This window comes from Apiospora marii, assembly GCF_038362585.1.
Source record: "Apiospora marii strain CBS 49790 chromosome Unknown utg000013l_segment0_segment0, whole genome shotgun sequence".
NCBI lineage: Eukaryota > Fungi > Ascomycota > Sordariomycetes > Amphisphaeriales > Apiosporaceae > Apiospora > Apiospora marii.
Window position 1 is genome coordinate 1,907,787 of NW_027117384.1, and position 19,265 is coordinate 1,927,051.

Here is a 19,265-nt window from a genome sequence, read left to right on the forward strand (position 1 = left end):
CGCGTGAACCAATCCCGCTAAGATCTGGACCTGCCAGTGTTGCCCATTAACACTCGTAGAGCCTCTACAACCTCTCTTCTTCTGTGCAAGGAAAGGCGGTAATTCGCATTTATCTAGTCTTCTTGGCTGGCTCTTTCTACATCTACTACATACAACCCGACTGCTGCTGTTTCGAGTTTCAACCAGAAAAAAAAAATCTGTGGGCAGTCTTACTTATACCGACACAGTACCGACAGCCTCTATTCAACACGGCCCCCCGTTGCCTGGCTGCTGTTTGTATCCACGATCAGCAATCCCACCAACCAGCATCTCAGAGAGCTTGAACAACGACGAGCTGAACCTCTCAGTTCACCCTTCAAGTTCCCTGCCTCCCGCCCGAACATCTACAGTTCCTCCATATACACAACCTACTCCATCTCTTCCGCCGGCCAATGCCATTGTGACAGCTGGTTGCACTTCGAACCGACGACCCCTCCCACCGAACCTCTTCGACGTCGTCCCAACTCGCCCACCCTCACTTGCGGACCTGTTAGCTCAGTTTCTGCGCCTTGAAACTCCAGTTACAGCTACAAGCAACAGGAGACATATAGATCGATATCTGGTAGAGATCCATGCGACCAAGCAGAAATCTCAGCTTTACGATAACTACCTCATCCTTCGATCCGTCTTTCGTATACAGACTTGTACGAGTGAAAGCATTCATTAATTGTGGCGACATCTTCCACTCTTTTGACTGGCCAGCTGCTTTCCTGAATAGGCAATTCCGAGGAGTATAGTTACGGCCGTACATCCTCATCTGCTCGTCTATTCCCGGCATTCACTAGTAATAGAAGCAAGGCCTTCACCACCCAACTACCGCAAACATGGACGCCTCATCACCGCTGGCTGCCATGCACCCGGCACCTCCTCCCACCTGGGGCCAGTCTCATGATATTTACCGGTCACACTCTCACTATAATAATTCGAATCCTTTCGGATCTGCCCTCAACATTAGAGATCACCTCCAACGGTCTAAACCCGACTACTTCAGTTTGAAGTCTGCTCGTGGCTCATCTCCCACTGCCAGCTTGGCCGCTGATCTGTCCCAGAACTTCAGGATAGACGCCGAGGGAAGGTAAGAACATAGCCTTCCAGTGCTGCCAGGGGATGCATCCGAAGACTGACTTAAACTGACCAGCCCGCGATTCCCGACTCCCCGACGAGCCTTGTTCACTTCCAACATGATGGGCGGTATTGAGGGCAGAGAGTACATCACTACGCCGCCTTTGCCAGCTTCGTCGTCTCCTGTACCCATGAGTGTGGGCGACATGATGGAGATGGATATATCACCACTCCCTCACAAATCTTTATACCCCAATGCAACTATCCAGGTTACTTCACCTACGCCTGGGGAGATGATTGATGATGATGACGATGATGATTCAATGATGATGGAGTCGCCGATCGCTATGTCTCGCCCACCTTCAATGACAACCCTCGAGCCCCCGAAGCCTCTGGTAACCGATAGCAGAAAGCGACTGGCACTTCGACGTCCCTCGCTGTCGAGGGCCAAGGGCCACTCTGCAATTGGTATCTCGGGCCGGTCACATGCCGAAAACCAGCTGAGTGCTTTCCGATTCGGTTCTGAGAACCGTGTGCCTTCCGGTCTCTCTCTTGGCGAGTGCTTCCAAGACTCGCCTCCTCAATTACGTCGGCCGCAGACCGCCAACAGCCCCGACTCTAATGAGCCAGCCTCATTACGTCCTAAACCTCAGTTCGCTAGCCTTACGGGTACCCGCAACGGTTCTCCGATCAGCAGTCACTCTCGGCGACCATCGAACCCCTTTCAGCGACGACCTCGCCAGTACCGTCGGTCACTGAGCATGTTTGAGAATCCTGCTGATCTCGTCAAGCCAAAGAAGGAAGAGCCCGTGCCTGCGAGCTCGCTGCAGTCGGTCATGGACATCGAGGATGTGCAAGACCCTGGTCTCCCTCACTTCTTCCCCGAGGGCGATAACGAATGCAGTATACCTCGTATTTCCCGCGAAACATTCCTCGATGTCATGGATGGGAAATACAGCCAAGAGTATACCCAGCGCATGGTCATTGACTGCCGTTTTGAGTACGAGTACGAAGGTGGCCACATTGACGGCGCGATCAACTACAATGACAAGGAGTTGCTGGCACGCCACCTTTTCGAGCAGCCCATGGAGGGAAAAGTGTTGCTCATCTTCCACTGCGAGTACTCGGCACATCGCGCACCGTTAATGGCCCGCCACATCCGTTCCGAAGACCGAACCGTCAACGCCGAGCACTACCCTCACTTGACTTATCCGGAGGTGTATCTCCTGGACGGTGGCTACAGCGAGTTCTTTATAGAACACCCTTCGCGCTGCTATCCGCAGTCATACGTTGAGATGAACGATTCGGAGCATGTGATGACATGTGAGCGAGAAATGGGCAAGCTCCAACAAAAGCGCAAAGGCCTCAACCGCGCCAGGACCTTCGCCTTTGGCGCACGAGAGTCCATGATCGACGAGTCACCCACCGCCCCTGGCAGGTGCCATGACTCACCCGGCAGCATGATTGGCAACTCGCCCATCCTGGGTGTCGACCGAACAACAACCCGCCGCATGGCATCCTACTGATCATAATATCAAGGACCACTTTAGGCCCATATTAATCACAGCTTTGTTTGCTGCTGGAGTCTAGAGTCAGGAGTTTGATTGTTCATTCTATAATACCCGCACCTTCACCAAAGTCTGCTCGGTGCAATTTGCATCCACGAAGGCATGCGTTACTATTGCCCTTGCACATTCTGCAAGCTTTCTATTTTTTCGTCCATTATACCCTTTCAGTTCGGCATTAGACGGACGCATTGGCATAGCATTCTGGTCACCGACATCGCCTTGAGCTTTCGTTGGATCCGGTATCTGATTTTTGCTCAACGGCGTCCTTGGTCACTATTTCCTTATATTGTGTTTATAAGCATGCCAACGACTGGCACTTTTCTTTTCCGTCTTTCCGATCATCCACGCGTTGCACTTTCTGCACAGGATACCACAGACACACACACACAGTTACAACTACTCTCGTTATTCCGAGAGATCCGCACTGCCACCTCCCCGCGTTGGAGCGTGCCAGTATGACGACTATTTACGATCCCGACGCCACCGCCATACTGGCCTCAATGAAGATTCCATGTACGAACAAACACTCGGACCTAACTTTTCTTTCCGACCCCCCAAATATGAATTTCTCTGTATCCGGCAACAAATTGCCTAACTCAACAAAAACAACTTCGCCCGTCTTGGGACAAAGACGGGTTGGATGACACCTCTGCATGGCACTTCGCAGAACCATAATACTTGAACGACCAGTAGACCGCAGATGGAGATTGGGGTGGGTGAAATCCCCAAGCATGCGCCTTCCCGCTTTGTTTCAGGGAATGGCAGTGGGCATATAGAGGCTTGACGGGATTTCCCTACATACTTTTGATACTGGCGCAGGAATCATTAGATTGATAGTTCTGCAGCCATGGGTGTAACATTAGTTCCTTCTGCGCACTCATACATGGTCTGGGTGGGATGGATCTGCTGCTTATGCATTGCGCACTTTTCTTTAATCAGGTTATGAAGTTCTACCGAAAGGGGGGCTCATATCTGGGAATCGTGCAGGCTTTCAGAAATTTGAAAAAAATTGACAAACAAATTCAAAATGCTATCTTTGCTGAGAACCATGCACCTGGTGATGACAGATGGTGGCCTTGAGCATTATGTTGTCCCTGACGTTGCCGATATATTCAGTCTCTCCTTGTGAAGGTTTGTTCCTATGATGCCATGCCACGTGGCATCCATGGTAAACGTGCCTTTAAGCATTTGCACCACCCGACTTCCTACTGCTACGGTTCATCCGTATTGGCAGTGCTGATGGATGGTAGTATCTTCCCCAGCAAAAGGAGTGATGATTTCCTAAGTATGGGGCAGGGTGGGGTCCGGGCTTCGATCCGTACAGGTGGGTCTCGGCTAAGTATGGGGCCAAAGGATGTCGGACCCGTATATTCCATATAAGGCAGGTACATTCGGGAAGCACAGGTACTTTGCACCCGAAGCCAAAAATTCACAACTTCAACCTTGCGAGTTGACGGACTTCCAGTTGCATACCTATTTATGTATTGGTTTGGTTCGTTGTCGGCGTCCAACGTTACTTGTTGCTTTGTTTGAATGAGCTGGATGCGGAAGGCTATCTTATGTGTGACCCACTATACCTGGCTTACCTAACCCATCTTCAGACTAGAGACTTGGGGGGACCTCCTTCCTTAATCTCTTTTGCATCTTTTTGATTGCTATCATATACCTCGTAGCCAATCGTCATGCATAAGCTGCTAGGCAGTATCTAGGCCACTCGGGCTATTTACTTCTCATACGGAGTACACTGTGTTATTGAAGTCATGGCTTGGTGGTGGCAACGCGGCACTGTGTTGTTCATGAAAAAGTGGCCATCTATCCGTTCATCAACTGACTCAAGGGGGTTGGTAATTCCGCCATGAGTATGTGGCCATTGGAATGGTAGGTACATCGGAACTAAGTAAGCTGCGATGTAAGATCAAGCTGGCCCCAAGTGACACGACAGATCCGTCTGTACAAGAAGCGGGGAGTCTCCGATCGATGGAGATTGGCGTCCTTTTGCCATTGGGCGCCATGTCCCCTCAGGCTCTCTGTCATCCGCAGATCGGAGTATATCCTGTGGTACGGCGTTATCTAGTTACCTGGTGGCTTGAAGCAAGTATCGTCTGTCCAATTAAGGTTCTCGGGATATAAGATGTCTCGTTGGATAAGTAACATATCTTGTAGGATTACTTACACGGGTAAGACATGCATCTAATAGTGCTTGCTTTTCAGGAAACAGGATCGATGCCATCCCCGAGTGGCACTTACACAGGAGGTTGGAAGCAGATATCATGCCTGCCACTCTACCAGTGTCGTGGGCTTCCCACCACAATCTGCCTGACGGTCAGTTGTATAGCAAGACTTGTATTCTCTTCAGATACCATACTGGAAGAACATGGCTTCTCTCACCGTTGGGGATCTCATCCCGCAGCTAGCGAACCTGCCCTTTTACGCTCCGAACCCCCGTGCTCTGCAACTTGGCGGTCAAAACTTTACGCACTGCTGCCTGCGCGCCGTGAACGACTCCCTGACGGTCAGCAGCAACAACAGCCTCGCGTTCACAAACAGCTCCTTCTTCCTGCCCGGCACGAGCGCGGCCTCGCTGCAGGCCGCCACCGACAACGGCCAGTTCCCCTGCGGCGCCGAGTGGAACGGCGACGCGGAGGGGGCGCCCGTCGTGCAGGTGCCGTACGCGTGGTGCACGGCGCAGTGCCCCGGCTGGGAGATCTCCCACGTCAGCAAGCTGTCCCAGTGGATCGGCCCCCTGGTCCAGTTCATCCTGCCGAGCCTGGCCTTCTGCCTCAACGTGCCGCGCGCCCGCAAGCTCGCCGTCCCGGATCTGGTTTTTCGCGCCCGCCCCCACGACGTGCTCGGGTTCGCGACCTATTGGCTCCGTCTACTCGGCGCCATGCTGCTCATGACGCTCGATACGACCGTCTGGTTGTCGATTTGCTTTGCGTTCGCGGGGCCGATGCTCATGAGCGCCATGTATGAGTTCGTGCTTGACCGCAAGGTTCTCGAGTTCTTGCGGCCCCCGGCCGGCTCGGGCCGCGGCGACGGCCACGGTAAACCCCTTGTACCGGCTAAGGTACGGGCGCAGCTGCTGCTTGCGGTCGTGGTGGGTAATGTTCGGATCTCGACTACGGGGTTTGTCGAGAGGAGGCGCGGGAGCTATGCTACGGCTACTTCGGTTGTAAGTGAGACTGAGGCGGCCTATGTCGACAGCAGTGGTGGTATGGGAAGCGTAGAGGTGGACGCGGAGGCGGTTGGGTCTCCACAACAACAGCAACTTGTGGATGATATTTGGGACAGAGTCATGGTTATGATCGACGAGTACGAAGAGCTGCAGGAGAAAGGCGGGCTTCAGGTCGGGGTTGTCTCGTTAGCCACGAAGCTGAAGGCTTTGCTAAATTCACAAGCAAGGTGAGTCAAATGCTGACCAAAGGCAAATCGTGAAAAGGGGTAGACGCATAGCTCTAACATTGCATCCAAGTTTCGGAAGTACCATCGGCGCTCCGGTACTCTTCTTCGTGGGAGGCTTCATTTACACAGTCATCGACATCCAAAACAGTCTCGGAGACAACGACAGCGCTCATGCCCTGGCCTTTGGCATGTGTAAGTGGCACTGTCGCATGCATGAATTTGCAACTACTTACATTGGCATTACTGACTCACGCTTATAATCTACTGCCGCAGGGTGGATGACGATACCTTATCTCGCCACAGTCTCCTGCGCCATGCTCGCATCCAACAGCTCCAGCGTCTTACAAGGCATCGTCTACGACGGCGGCGGCTCCCGCGCCGGCCCGGCCAGGCCCGCCCCTGGTTTCTGGGGCGACATCAAGACCAGGCTCAAGAAGCGCTCCCTCGTGAGACGGATGCTCCACAGTCTCAACGGCTACGAGCTCATCGAGCATACGTACGAGGGGCGGTTCCAGACCGTCACGCTCTGGAACCGTGGACTGAATAAGAGACGTTGGGTCAACGAGGCCATCAAGGACTACGCTAAGGAACACGCGGTTACTACAGCACCTTCACCACTACCACCAATAGCAAGTATCAGCCAACCGGGAGAAGAACAAGGAGGGGCCTTCAGCAACGAGTCATGCCGACCATCCTCGGCCAACGCCATCACGCCCGACGAGCTGCGCCTGGGTCTACGCCTGCGCTTCGGCGACCTCTGGAACGTCTTCTGGGGCACCGCGTTCCTGTTGCTGGTCCCGTCGGCGCTGGCGTTCCTGACGTCGTACAACACGCCGCGCAAGGTGCTCTCGTGCCGCACCATCACGTACCTGCTGTACGCGTCCTCGCAGGTCTGCGCCGTGGGGCTCTGGGCGTGGGAGGCGCGCCTGAAGGTCCGGTACGGCGCGCGCTGGAGCGAGACGCCCACGCGCGAGAAGGCGCTCAACTGGTGGAGCCAGGCGCTCGTCGGGTTCGTCGGCGTGTTTGCCGCGGTCGGCGGGACGTTGATGCAGCTTTTGGGGCCGTATCGGGCTTGTGGCTGTAGGGTGCGTATATTTAGATTTCTGAGTCCCTTTTCGTGTACTGCATTTGTGCTTTTGGGTCGACCCCTTTTTTATTCCTTTTGGTTGATTGTGTCTCAACTTCAGTATATCCTAACACCTATCTTCCGAGTCGCTTTGTTCGGTTCCCGCCTTACACACGTGTACACACCAACCCTCTGATATTTATTTCAGCACCATTGAGAGCCATATAATTCACTACTATTCAACCAACTTATCTAACCCGCAAGCAGATCGCAGCATCCCAGTGGCTGCGCCCCTCCGACCCCGACGCCCTCGTCGTGCTGAGCACCAACACCAAGGACAGCATCCGGGCGGCCCAGGAGTGGTGGACGGTGACGGGGACCGCGTCGGTGATCCTGCTAGGTGTCGTGTGCGCGCTGGCCTGGTGGCACCAGCGGCGGCTCCGGAAGCTGTTCCGGGAGGAGGCTGAGAGCCTCGAGACGGGCTGGGTTCCCACCACCACGCTGGTGGTTGCGTCTGGTGGGAGTGTTCCCGGGATGACCGTCGCCGGTGTGGTGGCAGAGCAACCGGAATGCTCCCCGTCCGACTTGACGTCGCCGAAAAAGGAATTGGGTTGATTGTTTCCTCATATTTGTACTCTTTACAATTTCATGACGGCAACTAATGATGGTGATTGATGGCTTTGTATGCAAGTATGTTATTGCTGGGTCTATGTAGTCGCTAACTATTGGTAAATACATATGATACAGTAAGATTGCTGCCTGCCGCTCCTATATCGGAGCCGCAAATCGATAGGAAATAGCAGTATAGCAGCATATCCCTTGATGAGATTGGGCACTTTTCTACCCCCAAGCCCAGATAGGCCCTCTTCAACGAAGAGCCCCCCGCATAGAAAAAGGGCTGTCCCCCAAATAACTTGAGGGAAATAATCATAAAATCAAGCCATCTGCTTTAACGCCGCCGTCATGCAATTAATGAAGGGTATCATCGTTAAGAAACTTTTCCCGCCATAAACAAAAGAAGGGAGCCCTCCTAACCAAGCGTGAAGTCCCATTTCTTGAACGCGGCCTTGAAGTGGTCCGCGTCCTGGGTCTCCTCGGCCACCGTCTGCTCCACGTCCTGCCAGCGGATTCTGTTCTCGAGGTTCAGGAACTTGGCGAGGACCTTGCGCGGGAGCTGGAGGTCAAATCGGAAGGTGTCGTCGATGGGCATGACCAGCTGCTTGCCCACAATGCCCGTGTCTCTATCATCGGACCACAGCCACAGCCGGAGGAAGTCGCCACTCTCACCAACACCGTCTCCGATGTCCTTCTCCTCAAAGGGAGGATGCTTGGAGTCTTCGGCCTGGGCCTTGAAGCCGAGCTCGATTAGGCCCTCGCGGATCAGCTTGGATGGAACAGGCATCAGCTGCCAATGGTGATGGATGTTGTTGGCACGGCTGATCTCCCATGCCACAACGCCCAAACTGTAGTTGGACTGTGTCGCGATCATAGCCTGAAGGGCGTCGCGAAGTCGTGTCATCTCAGCGAAAGCACCGGGGTTCTTGGCGTGAATGGCTCGCATATTCGGCTCATGCGCAAGTGGGATGATGATTTGGTGGCCCGGGAAGTTGAGGCCTCGATCAGAGAAGTGGTCCGCGGGTGGCAAAGGTCCCTTGGCCGTGGTGATGTATGCCTCGTCGCCAATGGAGCAGATCATGTGCGTGGCCAAATTCTCGTTACTAAGGCAGAAAAAGCAACGGCTGGGATCCGGGGGAGGCGAGCGGTGGCGTCTTCGGCGGCGGGGTGGGCCGTCGTGGTGGTCTTGGGCGAAGCGTCCAGTATAGCCGTCGGCGCCTGCTGCGGCTCGTTTGGCGCCTCTCAGAGGGTTGAAGGGCGAAACGGTGCTTCCCGGAGGAAGAGCGTCAAGCGTTGCTCCGGCCTCCAAGCTGAATGCGTAAATGGCCTTCTGTTTTGCAGCATTGCCGTAGGGTGCCATAGATATGAAGCGGGTAACCTGCTTGGCGTCGCTTGATTCCTCGGCTGTAGGGTAGAAGAAGGGCTCCCGCTCCCAAAAGAAATCGGAGGGAGAGAATGTCAGATGGTATCGTGGTTTGAGAGCAGTGCACAGCTGGGCGACTTCAGGCGAGTCGGTAACAGCCTCCTTCTTGGCAAGGTCCAAGGGGACCTTGGAGTTGTTCCAGACATTCGAAGACCAAGTCGAGGTCAACAAGATATCGGTCTTGTTCGCGCCGCGAAGGGCAGTGGCGTCGCCAACAGTGTGAAACGGGAGGTGCTGCTCCTTAGACGTGCCGCCCAAAATCTCTCTGTCGAGAATGCCGCCCAGTGTGACAATGCGGATACCGTCGGAGGTGGTGATGATGCTGCGCTTGCCGAGGAAGTGAAGGTTCTCGCAAATCTGGGAATCGCAAGTGTGAGCTTTCCGTTGGTTCTCGACATAGGATAGGGCCTAAACAGTAGAACTCTTACCTCCTCGTCCTTCTCAATGCGCGCGACGATTTGGGGAGGCAGCGCAACAGTACCAACAGTGAAGTAGGTGGTAAGAGGGATCGCGATCTTGCCTTCGAGCAGTCGCGTGATTACACTCTCGTCCTGGTCGATGCCGAAGAGGTTGCCCGTGACGATGGCGAAGGCGAAATGGTTCTTGGAGTGAAGCGTCGCCAGCTTCTGGAAGGCGGACTCGACCTTGCCCTCGAGGCTGCCAAGTACGATGCTTTTGCTAGTTAGTACATCCCAAGAAAGCGGTCGCGGTGGCGGAATTGAGGATGATGACTTACACTTTAGACGCCATGGTGGCAATTGCGGCGACTGTTCTCCCGGAAAATGGAGAGATGGCCGGGGCGGAGTGTGGTGGTGATCAAGACCCAACTCGCCGGTAATGGATTGAGAGAAAGCTTCACGCGATCCGGACTTGCATCATGTGGTGAATACAATTCACCAATCAACTTACTGAAGTTTAGAAGAGCTGCTTGCAGCTGCTGGGCCCAATCACCTGTTAGGCGACGCTAGCTTGAAGGGATGTGGGGTTGTAGCTGTTCAAAGTTTAGCAAGTCCAGCGCCAACTTGATGGTCGGATAAGCTTATCGATAATGGGGCCCTCTAAAAAAAAGTTCCAACTTCCATGCGCAGGTAAAGTCGGATAGAGACTGAGACTGTAGGTGCTCGCGACAATTGCTTGGTGGGGAATCCTGACTTTCACCTTTAACAACACGAAGAGATTCTGAATCTCGACCACACCAACCGACCTTTCTGGTGTGTTTCCAAATAGCAACGATGGCGCCAACGCTGTCGGGACGTATAATAAAGACCCGAAAGGGCAAATCTGGCACTCTTCACCAGAAAAACCACCGGTGGGAGTCCTTCACCACGAAAATCGCCAAACTTCATTCCCTCGACCCTCTTCGCAAAGTTCGCCGCCACGACCTCGACGCCGAAGACTCAGACCTTAGTACCTCCTATTTCCGAAACGGACTGGAGAAATGGGCCGACCTGGACATATCCAAAGGCTTCACCTCTTTCAAGAGGGAAGTGCGCCTCTTCTGCGAGAGTCTGCCCCAGATCTTGCATTACGAGGACAAGATTATGGACCTGTTGGAGAAATATATATCAGCCCAAGAGAAGGAGTCACTCGAGTCACTGTTGGACCTGTTGACCGCCTTCGCCCACGATTTGGGTACCCGATTCGAGAAGCACTACGCAAGAGCTCTCGTTCTCATAGCCAACATTGCTGGTAGCCGCCAAGATGCAGATGTAATCGAATGGACTTTTGCCTCCCTGGCGTTTTTGTTCAAATACCTGTCGAGGCTGTTAGTAGCAGACCTCCGCCCGACGTTTGATGTCATAGCACCGCTGTTGGGAAAGGCGCGAAACCCCCCTCATATTGCCCGGTTTGCCGCAGAGGCTATGAGCTTTCTGATCAAGAAGGCTGCCTCGCCGTCGCATCGCGAAAAGTCCCTCCCAATAATTATAGAACACGCACGAAACGACCTGGCCTCTATCCGAGGAGACCGACAATATGGCCTGTTCTACCACGGTCTGATGACCATGTTTGCCGAAGCTATCAAGGGCCAGGGAAACAATGTCCATACGACAGGGCCAACGACATTCCAGGCACTCCTTGCCTCAGTACCGGCGGAGGATATGGTATCTACAGATGACGCAATGCCTACCTGGGCAGGTCTTGTCTGCGGTATCACCGTCAGTATTATTCACCATACCACAAACGAAACTTTCGGCTTGATCGCAGATGCCATCTACGAGCAGAAGACCAAAGAGGAGGCAGACAACAAGAGCCCATTACAGAGCATCCTATATGTTAGAGTCCTGGGAACCGTGGCTGGTGTACGGAGAGGCAACAGAATCAGCAATTGGAGCGCACTGCTGGACTGCCTGCAAAAGTCACTACATGGTCTCTGCAGCGAACCATCGTTGCTTGACACTACCGATCACATCGCGATCTGGCGTTACATCTTGGTGAACACAGCTATTGTCTGGAATGCCTCCTCGATGGATGCCATCATCCCCCACATGGCTCACATTGTAAAGATACTAACCCGGGAACCCCTTATGAAATGGTTCATCCCATTCTGCTCCTACTTATCAGACCTCGATGCTTCGCGGTTCCGCAGTCTTTTCCTGAAGGAGTTTCAAAAGTGAGTAACTCTCATCACGCTTGGTGGACAAAAGCTAACCTCACCCAATAGATTCGTTGTTTCTCACTGGTCGGAAGATTCCAATGAGGACATGCTCTGTGTTTTGATCCCTCGTATGGTAAACCAGAGGGCCCTGCCATCACCTAGGGAGCCAGAAACATTCACTCTTCCGCAGTCATGGCAATCTCATATTGTAAGGAAATTTGAGCGACTGGAGATTTCTACGTTCCCGGAGGAGGGGGCCTCGAGTGCCTACGACAAAGACCCGAAGACGTGGCGTGACAAATGCCTCCCGAAGTATTCGGCCCTGCTACAGTTACTCGAGTGCAGCACTATACACCCATCAACCATTGGGCCGATCCGTGAAGTACTGCTGAGGAAGCTGAAGCTTGCTCTGCGGCCATCGCAATCGCCCCCGACAGACGAAGCCCGCTTCATCGTCAGCCAGGGATTCCATGCGTATCTGCGCATGAGCAAAGCAGTCGCTGCGCCGTTCGAAAAGTCATTGCGACCCCTTCTCCGAGCTGCTGCGCCTCGATACTGCACTCTCGCTGGATTTTTAGAGGCCATGCATACGTACGAGGACCAAGTACAAGATGCCGATGGTCAAGACTCCCAAAGCGGCGGGAGTGTTACCCCCGAAAAAGAGGATGATCCCCTGCTGAGGAGTCTTGTCAGCAATCTTGCTCTGGACTCACCCGATTTGCGCACCGCCTCTTTGAGATTGCTCGTCAAACTCGATATTGCCCCAGACCAGTTGGATGCTCTCGCGAATATGCTGCAGGTCCAACAGATGCAGCTGGACCTGGAAAACATTCGCGCAATCTCTGTACATCTTCGAAAACTGGGTACAATATATTCTCGGCTGGATCAGGGATCCTGGCTTCGACAAGCTGTACCAGCGTTCCTTTTCGGTATGATGACAGTAAAGGTTTCGCCAATCTGGGAGTCAGTCCTTGAAGCATTGAAGGAAGTCAGCCAAACAGCAAGTGGCGAAGAAGCGATCTGTGAGCGCGCATTCAAGTGGGTGAATGGAAGAACGGCGCTTCAAGACGAACTAGCTGGTGATGCTGGAAAGCACGAGGACACCCCTCCTTTCAGAAAGGGGCTGACTGACTTTGAGTGTCTCAACCTTGACCGATTGCTGCGAAACGCCAAAACCCAAGACCGAGTAATTGTCAACCCAGAAGACATTCTGCTCGAGACGTTTGAGGAAAACCAACAATTCATCCCCATGTTCGAAGAGAACCAGCAACTTGTACCGATAATGCCGAAGACATCTCGCTCTCAAGCACTCAAAATCATGTCAGCTGTGCCGTCATTGATTGAAAAGCGATCCAAGATCATTGTGCCGATTTTCCTGTCATGGAACTCACATGAGGAGGACCGAGAGGCTATGGAAATCGACTCGGATCAAAGTGCTGGGAAGCCATGGTCATTGTCTGACCGAAAAGCTCTGCTTGCTGTCTTCTCACAGTTCATCAACCCCCGAGTTCTCTCTCAGCAACAGAAGGTTTATGAGTCGCTTCTCCATCTACTTGCCAACGGCGATATTGATATCCAAAAGTCCGCGCTCAAGGCTATTCTCGCATGGAAACAAGAAGGTGTCAAGCCTTATCAAGAAAACTTGGAGTATCTTCTGGACGAAGCGAGATTCAAGAATGAGCTCACAGTGCTGTTCCAAGGTGATAACAAGGTGCAGCCTGAACACCGTGCTGAGGTGATGCCTGTCCTGCTTCGACTCTTGTACGGCCGAACTATCTCCAAGAAAGGCGTCGCCAGCGGCCGTGGCGGTTTGCAGGCCACAAGACTAGCAGTGCTGAGAAATCTGACCGTCGAAGATACGGGTGACTTTCTTCAGATTGCTCTTGGGGACCTTCGTGGAAAGGTGGTTCTCGACAACACTGGTGTGCGCGAAGATATTCTCAGTCAGGATCCTACGAGCACGTATAGGCAGGTGACCGCACGCAAGCAGGTCGGTTTCCTGAACATGGCAACCATCATCATCAACGAACTTGGAGTCAGTGTCGAAAAGTATGCGGATACCCTCCTGAATGCCGTTCTTTTCTGCCTCGTAACTGCATGCCGAAAACTGGGGCATACCGCCGAGAAAGCCGGAGATGATCAGCCAGATAACCAGACTGAGGAAGAAGCAGCCGAGGAGGAAGTTGACGACGAGCTGTCAGACAACGACACTTCTCTCGTTCGCGATGTACGGACTATCTCACTGAAGTGTGTCATCTCGCTCTTACGCAACGCACCTGCCTTCAACTGGGATCCATACAAGGATATGCTTATCAAGGAGGTTGTGAGTCCCCGACTCGACAACTTTGCTGTTGAGAACACCCAGGGTATTTCTGGTACTTTCCAGTTTCTGTCAACTCTGTCAGTGATGCCAAGAACTGCTTTGTTCTTGGGCGTTGACGAACGAATTATCCCCAAACTCATGGACTGCTTGGCAAACAAGAAAGCGAAGGATGAAGTGCGAGTGTTTACGCTCAGCATAGTACGGAACCTAGTCAAGCTTTCACAGGCACCTGCAGTAGAGTCTGAGTTCAATGAGATCATCAAGGAAGATCTGATTGACCGCAATTTGGAGCTCATCTTGGGCAAGATAGGGGCTGTGCTGAGGACCAATCAGGCTACAGGCAAGGACCTTGACAACGACGCTGAGATCCAAATCGGAAAGGACTTGCTGGTCGCCTGCATTGACACCATTGTCGAACTTTCTCCGATTGTCCAGCAATCAGAGCAGGCACCAGGACTCATCGAGATTTCGGTATTCCTTCTCAACCAGCCGTCCCGCCGAGTAAACCCGAAGGTGAAGGGAAGCATTCTCACCATCCTGCAAGCTTTCCTTCAGCTCGAAGGTCTTCGGTCGAATACAGATCTGCGAAACCGAATCTACACTACGATCTCATCTCTGTTTGGCTTCTTCAAGGACAGACCCAACCGACTGTCGCTCTCCAAGGTTCTGGCTGTATTTGCCGAAGAGGACCCCACGACCGTTGAAGTAGCTGCTTTGTGCTCTGACCTCAACTCGTTCAAGGAGGGAAGGATTGATGAGCCCGACTACAACACGAGGCTGGCTGCTTTCAATAGCATCTCTAAGCCACGAGAGCCCCCCTTCAATCCTCGACAATGGCAGCCTCTGCTTCATAATTTGCTTTTCTATATCAAGCATGATGAGGAATACGGTATCCTTTCAATGAACTCTGCCGACGCCCTCTGCCGATTTACGGATGCTGTTAAAGCATCCACTGGGGCTGATCGGGCCATTTACGAGGGTATGCTAAGCGATGTTGTTCTGCCGGCCATCTACTCAGGTGCCCGGGAATCTTCGGAGACAGTCAGACGCGAGGTGGTCCGCGTACTGGGGTACCTCGTGTCTAATTTACCCTCCTGGACGCCAGTCAGTGATCTCGTTGGTCTGGATCCTCCTCCCAATGAGGAGGACTCGGATCCTAGTTTCTTCAGTCACATTCTCAGCCCAGCGACATCGAGACAGATGCGAGCTCTGCAGCTGTTGTCAAAGGTCAACTTCCATACCGAACTGGGCAGTCGCAATCTTGCGCACTTCTTCGTCCCGCTACTCGAACACTTCATCTTCGACCGGGAGGATGGAACTGATGATCATGGAGTCGGCGCACAAGCGACCACCACGATTTCGGACCTGGCAATCTCGATGGAATGGCCGCAATTCCGTGCCATTCTGAAGCGATACAGCGGCTATATTGAGTCTAAACCAGACTCACAGAAGCAGCTCGTTCGACTTCTGGGCAAGATTGTGGACAGTCTCTCTGTTGCGGCTTCCGAGCGAGACTCGGACTCGATGGATGTAGATGCTGGTTCGGCGCAAAACCAGCCGCCAAAGAAGCACCGGCTAGCTCTGACAATGCCCGCCCCGGAGAAATTCACCGAGGACATAACGTCGAATATCATGCCGTCTCTTTTGGAGTTCATTCGCGAAAAAGATGAAACCATGGTCAGTTCGCGAGTACCAGTAGGTATTATCATCGTGAAGTTGCTCAAGCTACTTCCAACAGAGACTCTGGAGCAGAAGCTGCCTGGTGTCTTGTCGGACATCTCTCAAATCCTGCGAAGCAAAGCATGGGACGCCCGTGAAATGGCACGAGATACGCTGGCCAAGATGGCCTCGCTCCTGGGAGCTCCTTGCTTCGGCTTCATCCTGGACGAGCTGCGAGGTGCTTTGACCAAGGGCTACCAATTGCATGTTCTGTCATACACCATGCACACCATTCTTGTTCATGTGATCCCACAATTTCAGCCAGGTGACCTGGACTATTGCTTGGACAAGATTGTTACTATTATCATGGATGATATCTTTGGTATTACGGGACAGGAGAAGGATGCAGAGGAATACACCAGCAAAACAAAAGAGGTCAAGAGCAGCAAGAGTCAGGATTCGATGGAGCTCATTGCAAAGACAGCTTCCGTTGACCATTTGGTCGATCTCATCCGACCTTTGCAGGCTCTTCTCCTTGAAAAGCTCGACCTGAAGATGGTCCGCAAAATTGACGAGCTGCTGACCCGTATCGCCAATGGTTTGCTTGGCAATGCTGCTGCAGAAAGTCGGGAGACGCTCGTCTTCTGCTACGAGGTTGTTCAGGGGGTTTACGACAGCCGAAAGCCAAAAGCTGAGATCAAACTCGATCACAAGCTTCGACGCTATCTGGTCCAAAAAGGAGCCAAGAAGAGTGGCGACGGACGCGGTGGGACGAGCAAGCATACGTATAAGCTCATTCGATTTTCCTTGGACGTTCTGCGATCTGTTTTCAGGAAGCACGATTCTCTTCGAAACGCTGCCAACATCTCTGGCTTCATACCGATTATCGGCGATGCTGTCGTTGAAGGAGAAGAGGAGGTGAAGATCGCGGCATACAAACTTCTCCAGGTCATCGTCAAGGTTCCCTTCAAAACAGACGAGTTGACGAAACTCTACAAGATCGCAGCCAAGGATGCTGTCAAGAGCATGGGCATGTCAACGTCCACGACAACTGACCTTGCCCAATCTGCATTGAAACTCATCTCTATCATATTGAGAGACCGAAGGGACACCAAGATCAATGATGCTGGCATCGATATGCTTCTCGGCAAGCTCAAGGACGACTTGACAGAGCCGTTGTATCGACACGTCACCTTCAACTTCCTTCGCTCTGTGCTGGACCGCAAGATCGAAGCCGCGTCGGTGTACGATACTCTTGACTATGTCGGTGGGGTTATGATTACCAACGACGATAAGAATACCCGTGATCTAGCCCGCGGTGCATTCTTCCAGTTCTTACGCGAGTATCCGCAGAAGAAGAACCGATGGGCCAAGCAGCTCAAGTTCATTGTTGCCAACCTGGATTATGAGCGCGAGGGCGGGCGTTTGTCAGTCATGGAAATCATCCACCTACTCCTTATGAAGTCTGCCGATGACTTCGTGCAGGAGGTTGCCACGACTTGCTTCATCCCTCTTGTCCTGAGACTCGCCAACGACGACAGCGAAAAGTGCCGCCTGTCAGCTGGGGAACTGATCAAGGAGATCTTCCGCAAAGCTGACAAAGAGCGAACATCCAAGTTCCTTGCGCTTCCTCGTGGGTGGCTTGAACAGGAGGGTGACCAAAAGAAGCTCTCCGTGTTTGGTCTAGCTATCCAGACCTTCTGTCTTTACTTCGACGCCAAAGAACCCACCTCACGAGACGAGAGCGATCTGATGCTGGTGATCAAGAGTATGATCGAAGTCTTGGATGATTTCTCCGGTGGCTCAGATTGGGAGCTTGTCAACACTGTGGTGCAGAACGTCCCCATACTGATGCAGAGATTCCCCAGCCAGGTCCTCTCGCACGAGGAACTTTGGCACGCGATTGCGAAGCCACTGACATCTGAACACCCAACTCTGAAGCTTTCGAGCATCAAGCTCCTGAACTTGTATCTGGATGATTTCTACAAGCAGGACAGCACGGACGCGAAGAAGGATGCTTTGACTGGATCTCATGGGTTGAAGCTTGACAAGGCCACTGTCGAAGCCCTCACTGTTCTTTCTGTTGGGCTACTGGATCCTGGCACCATCGCAAGATGGAAGAAGCGCATGGACAAGAAGGCTAATGGTACTTTCAATGATGATGTGACGTCTTATAAACAACAAGCGGCTCCCATTGACGAAGCCTTGGCTGCCGAAGTTGTCCTCACTCTAGTCAGACTGGCCAAGTTTCTTGACCCGAAGCCTGCAGTGTCCGATCAGAGCTCTGACGCGGACAATGAAGAGCAGGATGCTTCGGACTCAGACGAGGAAGAGGAGGAAGAATGGGGCGGACTCGATGAGCCCGAGCAACCGAAGACAAAGATCACTCTGCATACATTGTTCAACTTCCTGTCAGATATTCTTATCGCCGAGACACCACCTCGCACGGCCGCCCTGGTGCCCAAGGTGGCCGCCATGGACTTGCTGCACCTATTCGTCAGCACCCTCCCGCCCGCCACGATCCAGCCGTCGCTGAACATGCTCCTCACCCCTCTGCACCACCTGACCGACCCCAACATCACGGTGCCGTCGTCGGTGGAGGACACCTTCCAGCCGAGGTACGACGCCCTGCGCGTCAAGGCCGAGGAGAGCATGGACGTGCTGCAGAAGAAGATGGGCACCGAGGCCTACACGACGGAGCTGTACGCGGTACGCGAGGCGGCGAGGAAGCGCCGCGAGGGCCGCGCCCGGAAGCGCAAGATCGAGGCGGTGGCTGCGCCCGAGAAGTACGGCAAGTGGAAGAAGGGCCGGCTGGACAAGAAGGTCAAGCGGCGGAAGGAGGTCAAGGGCGACCAGAGGGCGCGCAGGCAGGGCGGCAGGTATTGATACTCGGGCGGAAAAACCTAGCTGGGCGAGAGAGAGGGAGGGGAGGGAGAAGAAAAAGGAAGAAGAGCGCGTTCCCCGTAGCGGAAACTTATGGAGATATAATACCCTACCATCATCGGCATCTGGCCATAGACAAAATCCAATTTCATTTCATTTTTGTTCAAAACAAGTCTTGCTCCCCAAAGCTCTGTGTGATTTTTGATAGCGTCAGGGATACAGCCAAATTCGGTTGGTATCCTCCAATGACCTTGGGATTATTTTCCTAGAAGATCGGTTCGGACTATGGACCTTAATATTTATTTGCCATGACAATACATCGTCCTCTGGGACAATTTTCGCGAACCAGAACCTCGCTAGGTGCCTACCACGCCAAAATACCGTCCAATTCGGGCGCGTCTAGTGTCTAGCCACTACACAGGAGGAGGAATGGACAATACTCTGATAGTGGAACAATCGTATCGATGACTACCTTGGCGTTTACGTTCCCCGTCGCTATTCACCCGGTCGGTCTGACTTCCTGGACACGTGTAAATCACCTGCGACTGATTGTCCGGCATCAAGTGTACTCTTTGTTTGCCTTGTTTTGATGCGCTGTGGGAACATGTTTTGCGATACGGCGGCGGCAT

At 53.1% G+C, this 19,265-nt stretch overlaps 4 protein-coding genes across 4 annotated transcripts; 3 read left to right on the forward strand and 1 right to left on the reverse strand.

Moving 5' to 3' along the window:
• Positions 1-863: 863 nt before the first annotated feature.
• PG985_015731 (m-phase inducer phosphatase) lies at positions 864-2,627 on the forward strand (the record flags this gene model as incomplete). The annotated part of the gene is made up of 2 exons (XM_066835497.1): positions 864-1,114; positions 1,178-2,627. The coding sequence occupies 2 exons, from the start codon at positions 864-866 to the stop codon at positions 2,625-2,627; spliced, it is 1,701 nt and encodes a 566-aa protein (XP_066676700.1).
• A 2,416-nt stretch (positions 2,628-5,043) lies between these two features.
• On the forward strand, positions 5,044-7,752 carry PG985_015732 (uncharacterized protein; the record flags this gene model as incomplete). Its single annotated transcript, XM_066835498.1, has 4 exons — positions 5,044-6,071; positions 6,142-6,263; positions 6,345-7,156; positions 7,405-7,752. 4 exons carry the CDS (start codon positions 5,044-5,046, stop codon positions 7,750-7,752), a joined length of 2,310 nt encoding a protein of 769 aa, XP_066676701.1.
• Positions 7,753-8,167: 415 nt separating this feature from the next.
• PG985_015733 (uncharacterized protein) lies at positions 8,168-9,925 on the reverse strand (the record flags this gene model as incomplete). Its single annotated transcript, XM_066835499.1, has 3 exons — positions 8,168-9,532; positions 9,604-9,853; positions 9,912-9,925. The coding sequence occupies 3 exons, from the start codon at positions 9,923-9,925 to the stop codon at positions 8,168-8,170; spliced, it is 1,629 nt and encodes a 542-aa protein (XP_066676702.1).
• Positions 9,926-10,407: 482 nt separating this feature from the next.
• On the forward strand, positions 10,408-18,639 carry PG985_015734 (U3 small nucleolar RNA-associated protein 20; the record flags this gene model as incomplete). Its single annotated transcript, XM_066835500.1, has 2 exons — positions 10,408-11,786; positions 11,838-18,639. 2 exons carry the CDS (start codon positions 10,408-10,410, stop codon positions 18,637-18,639), a joined length of 8,181 nt encoding a protein of 2,726 aa, XP_066676703.1.
• Positions 18,640-19,265: the final 626 nt, after the last annotated feature.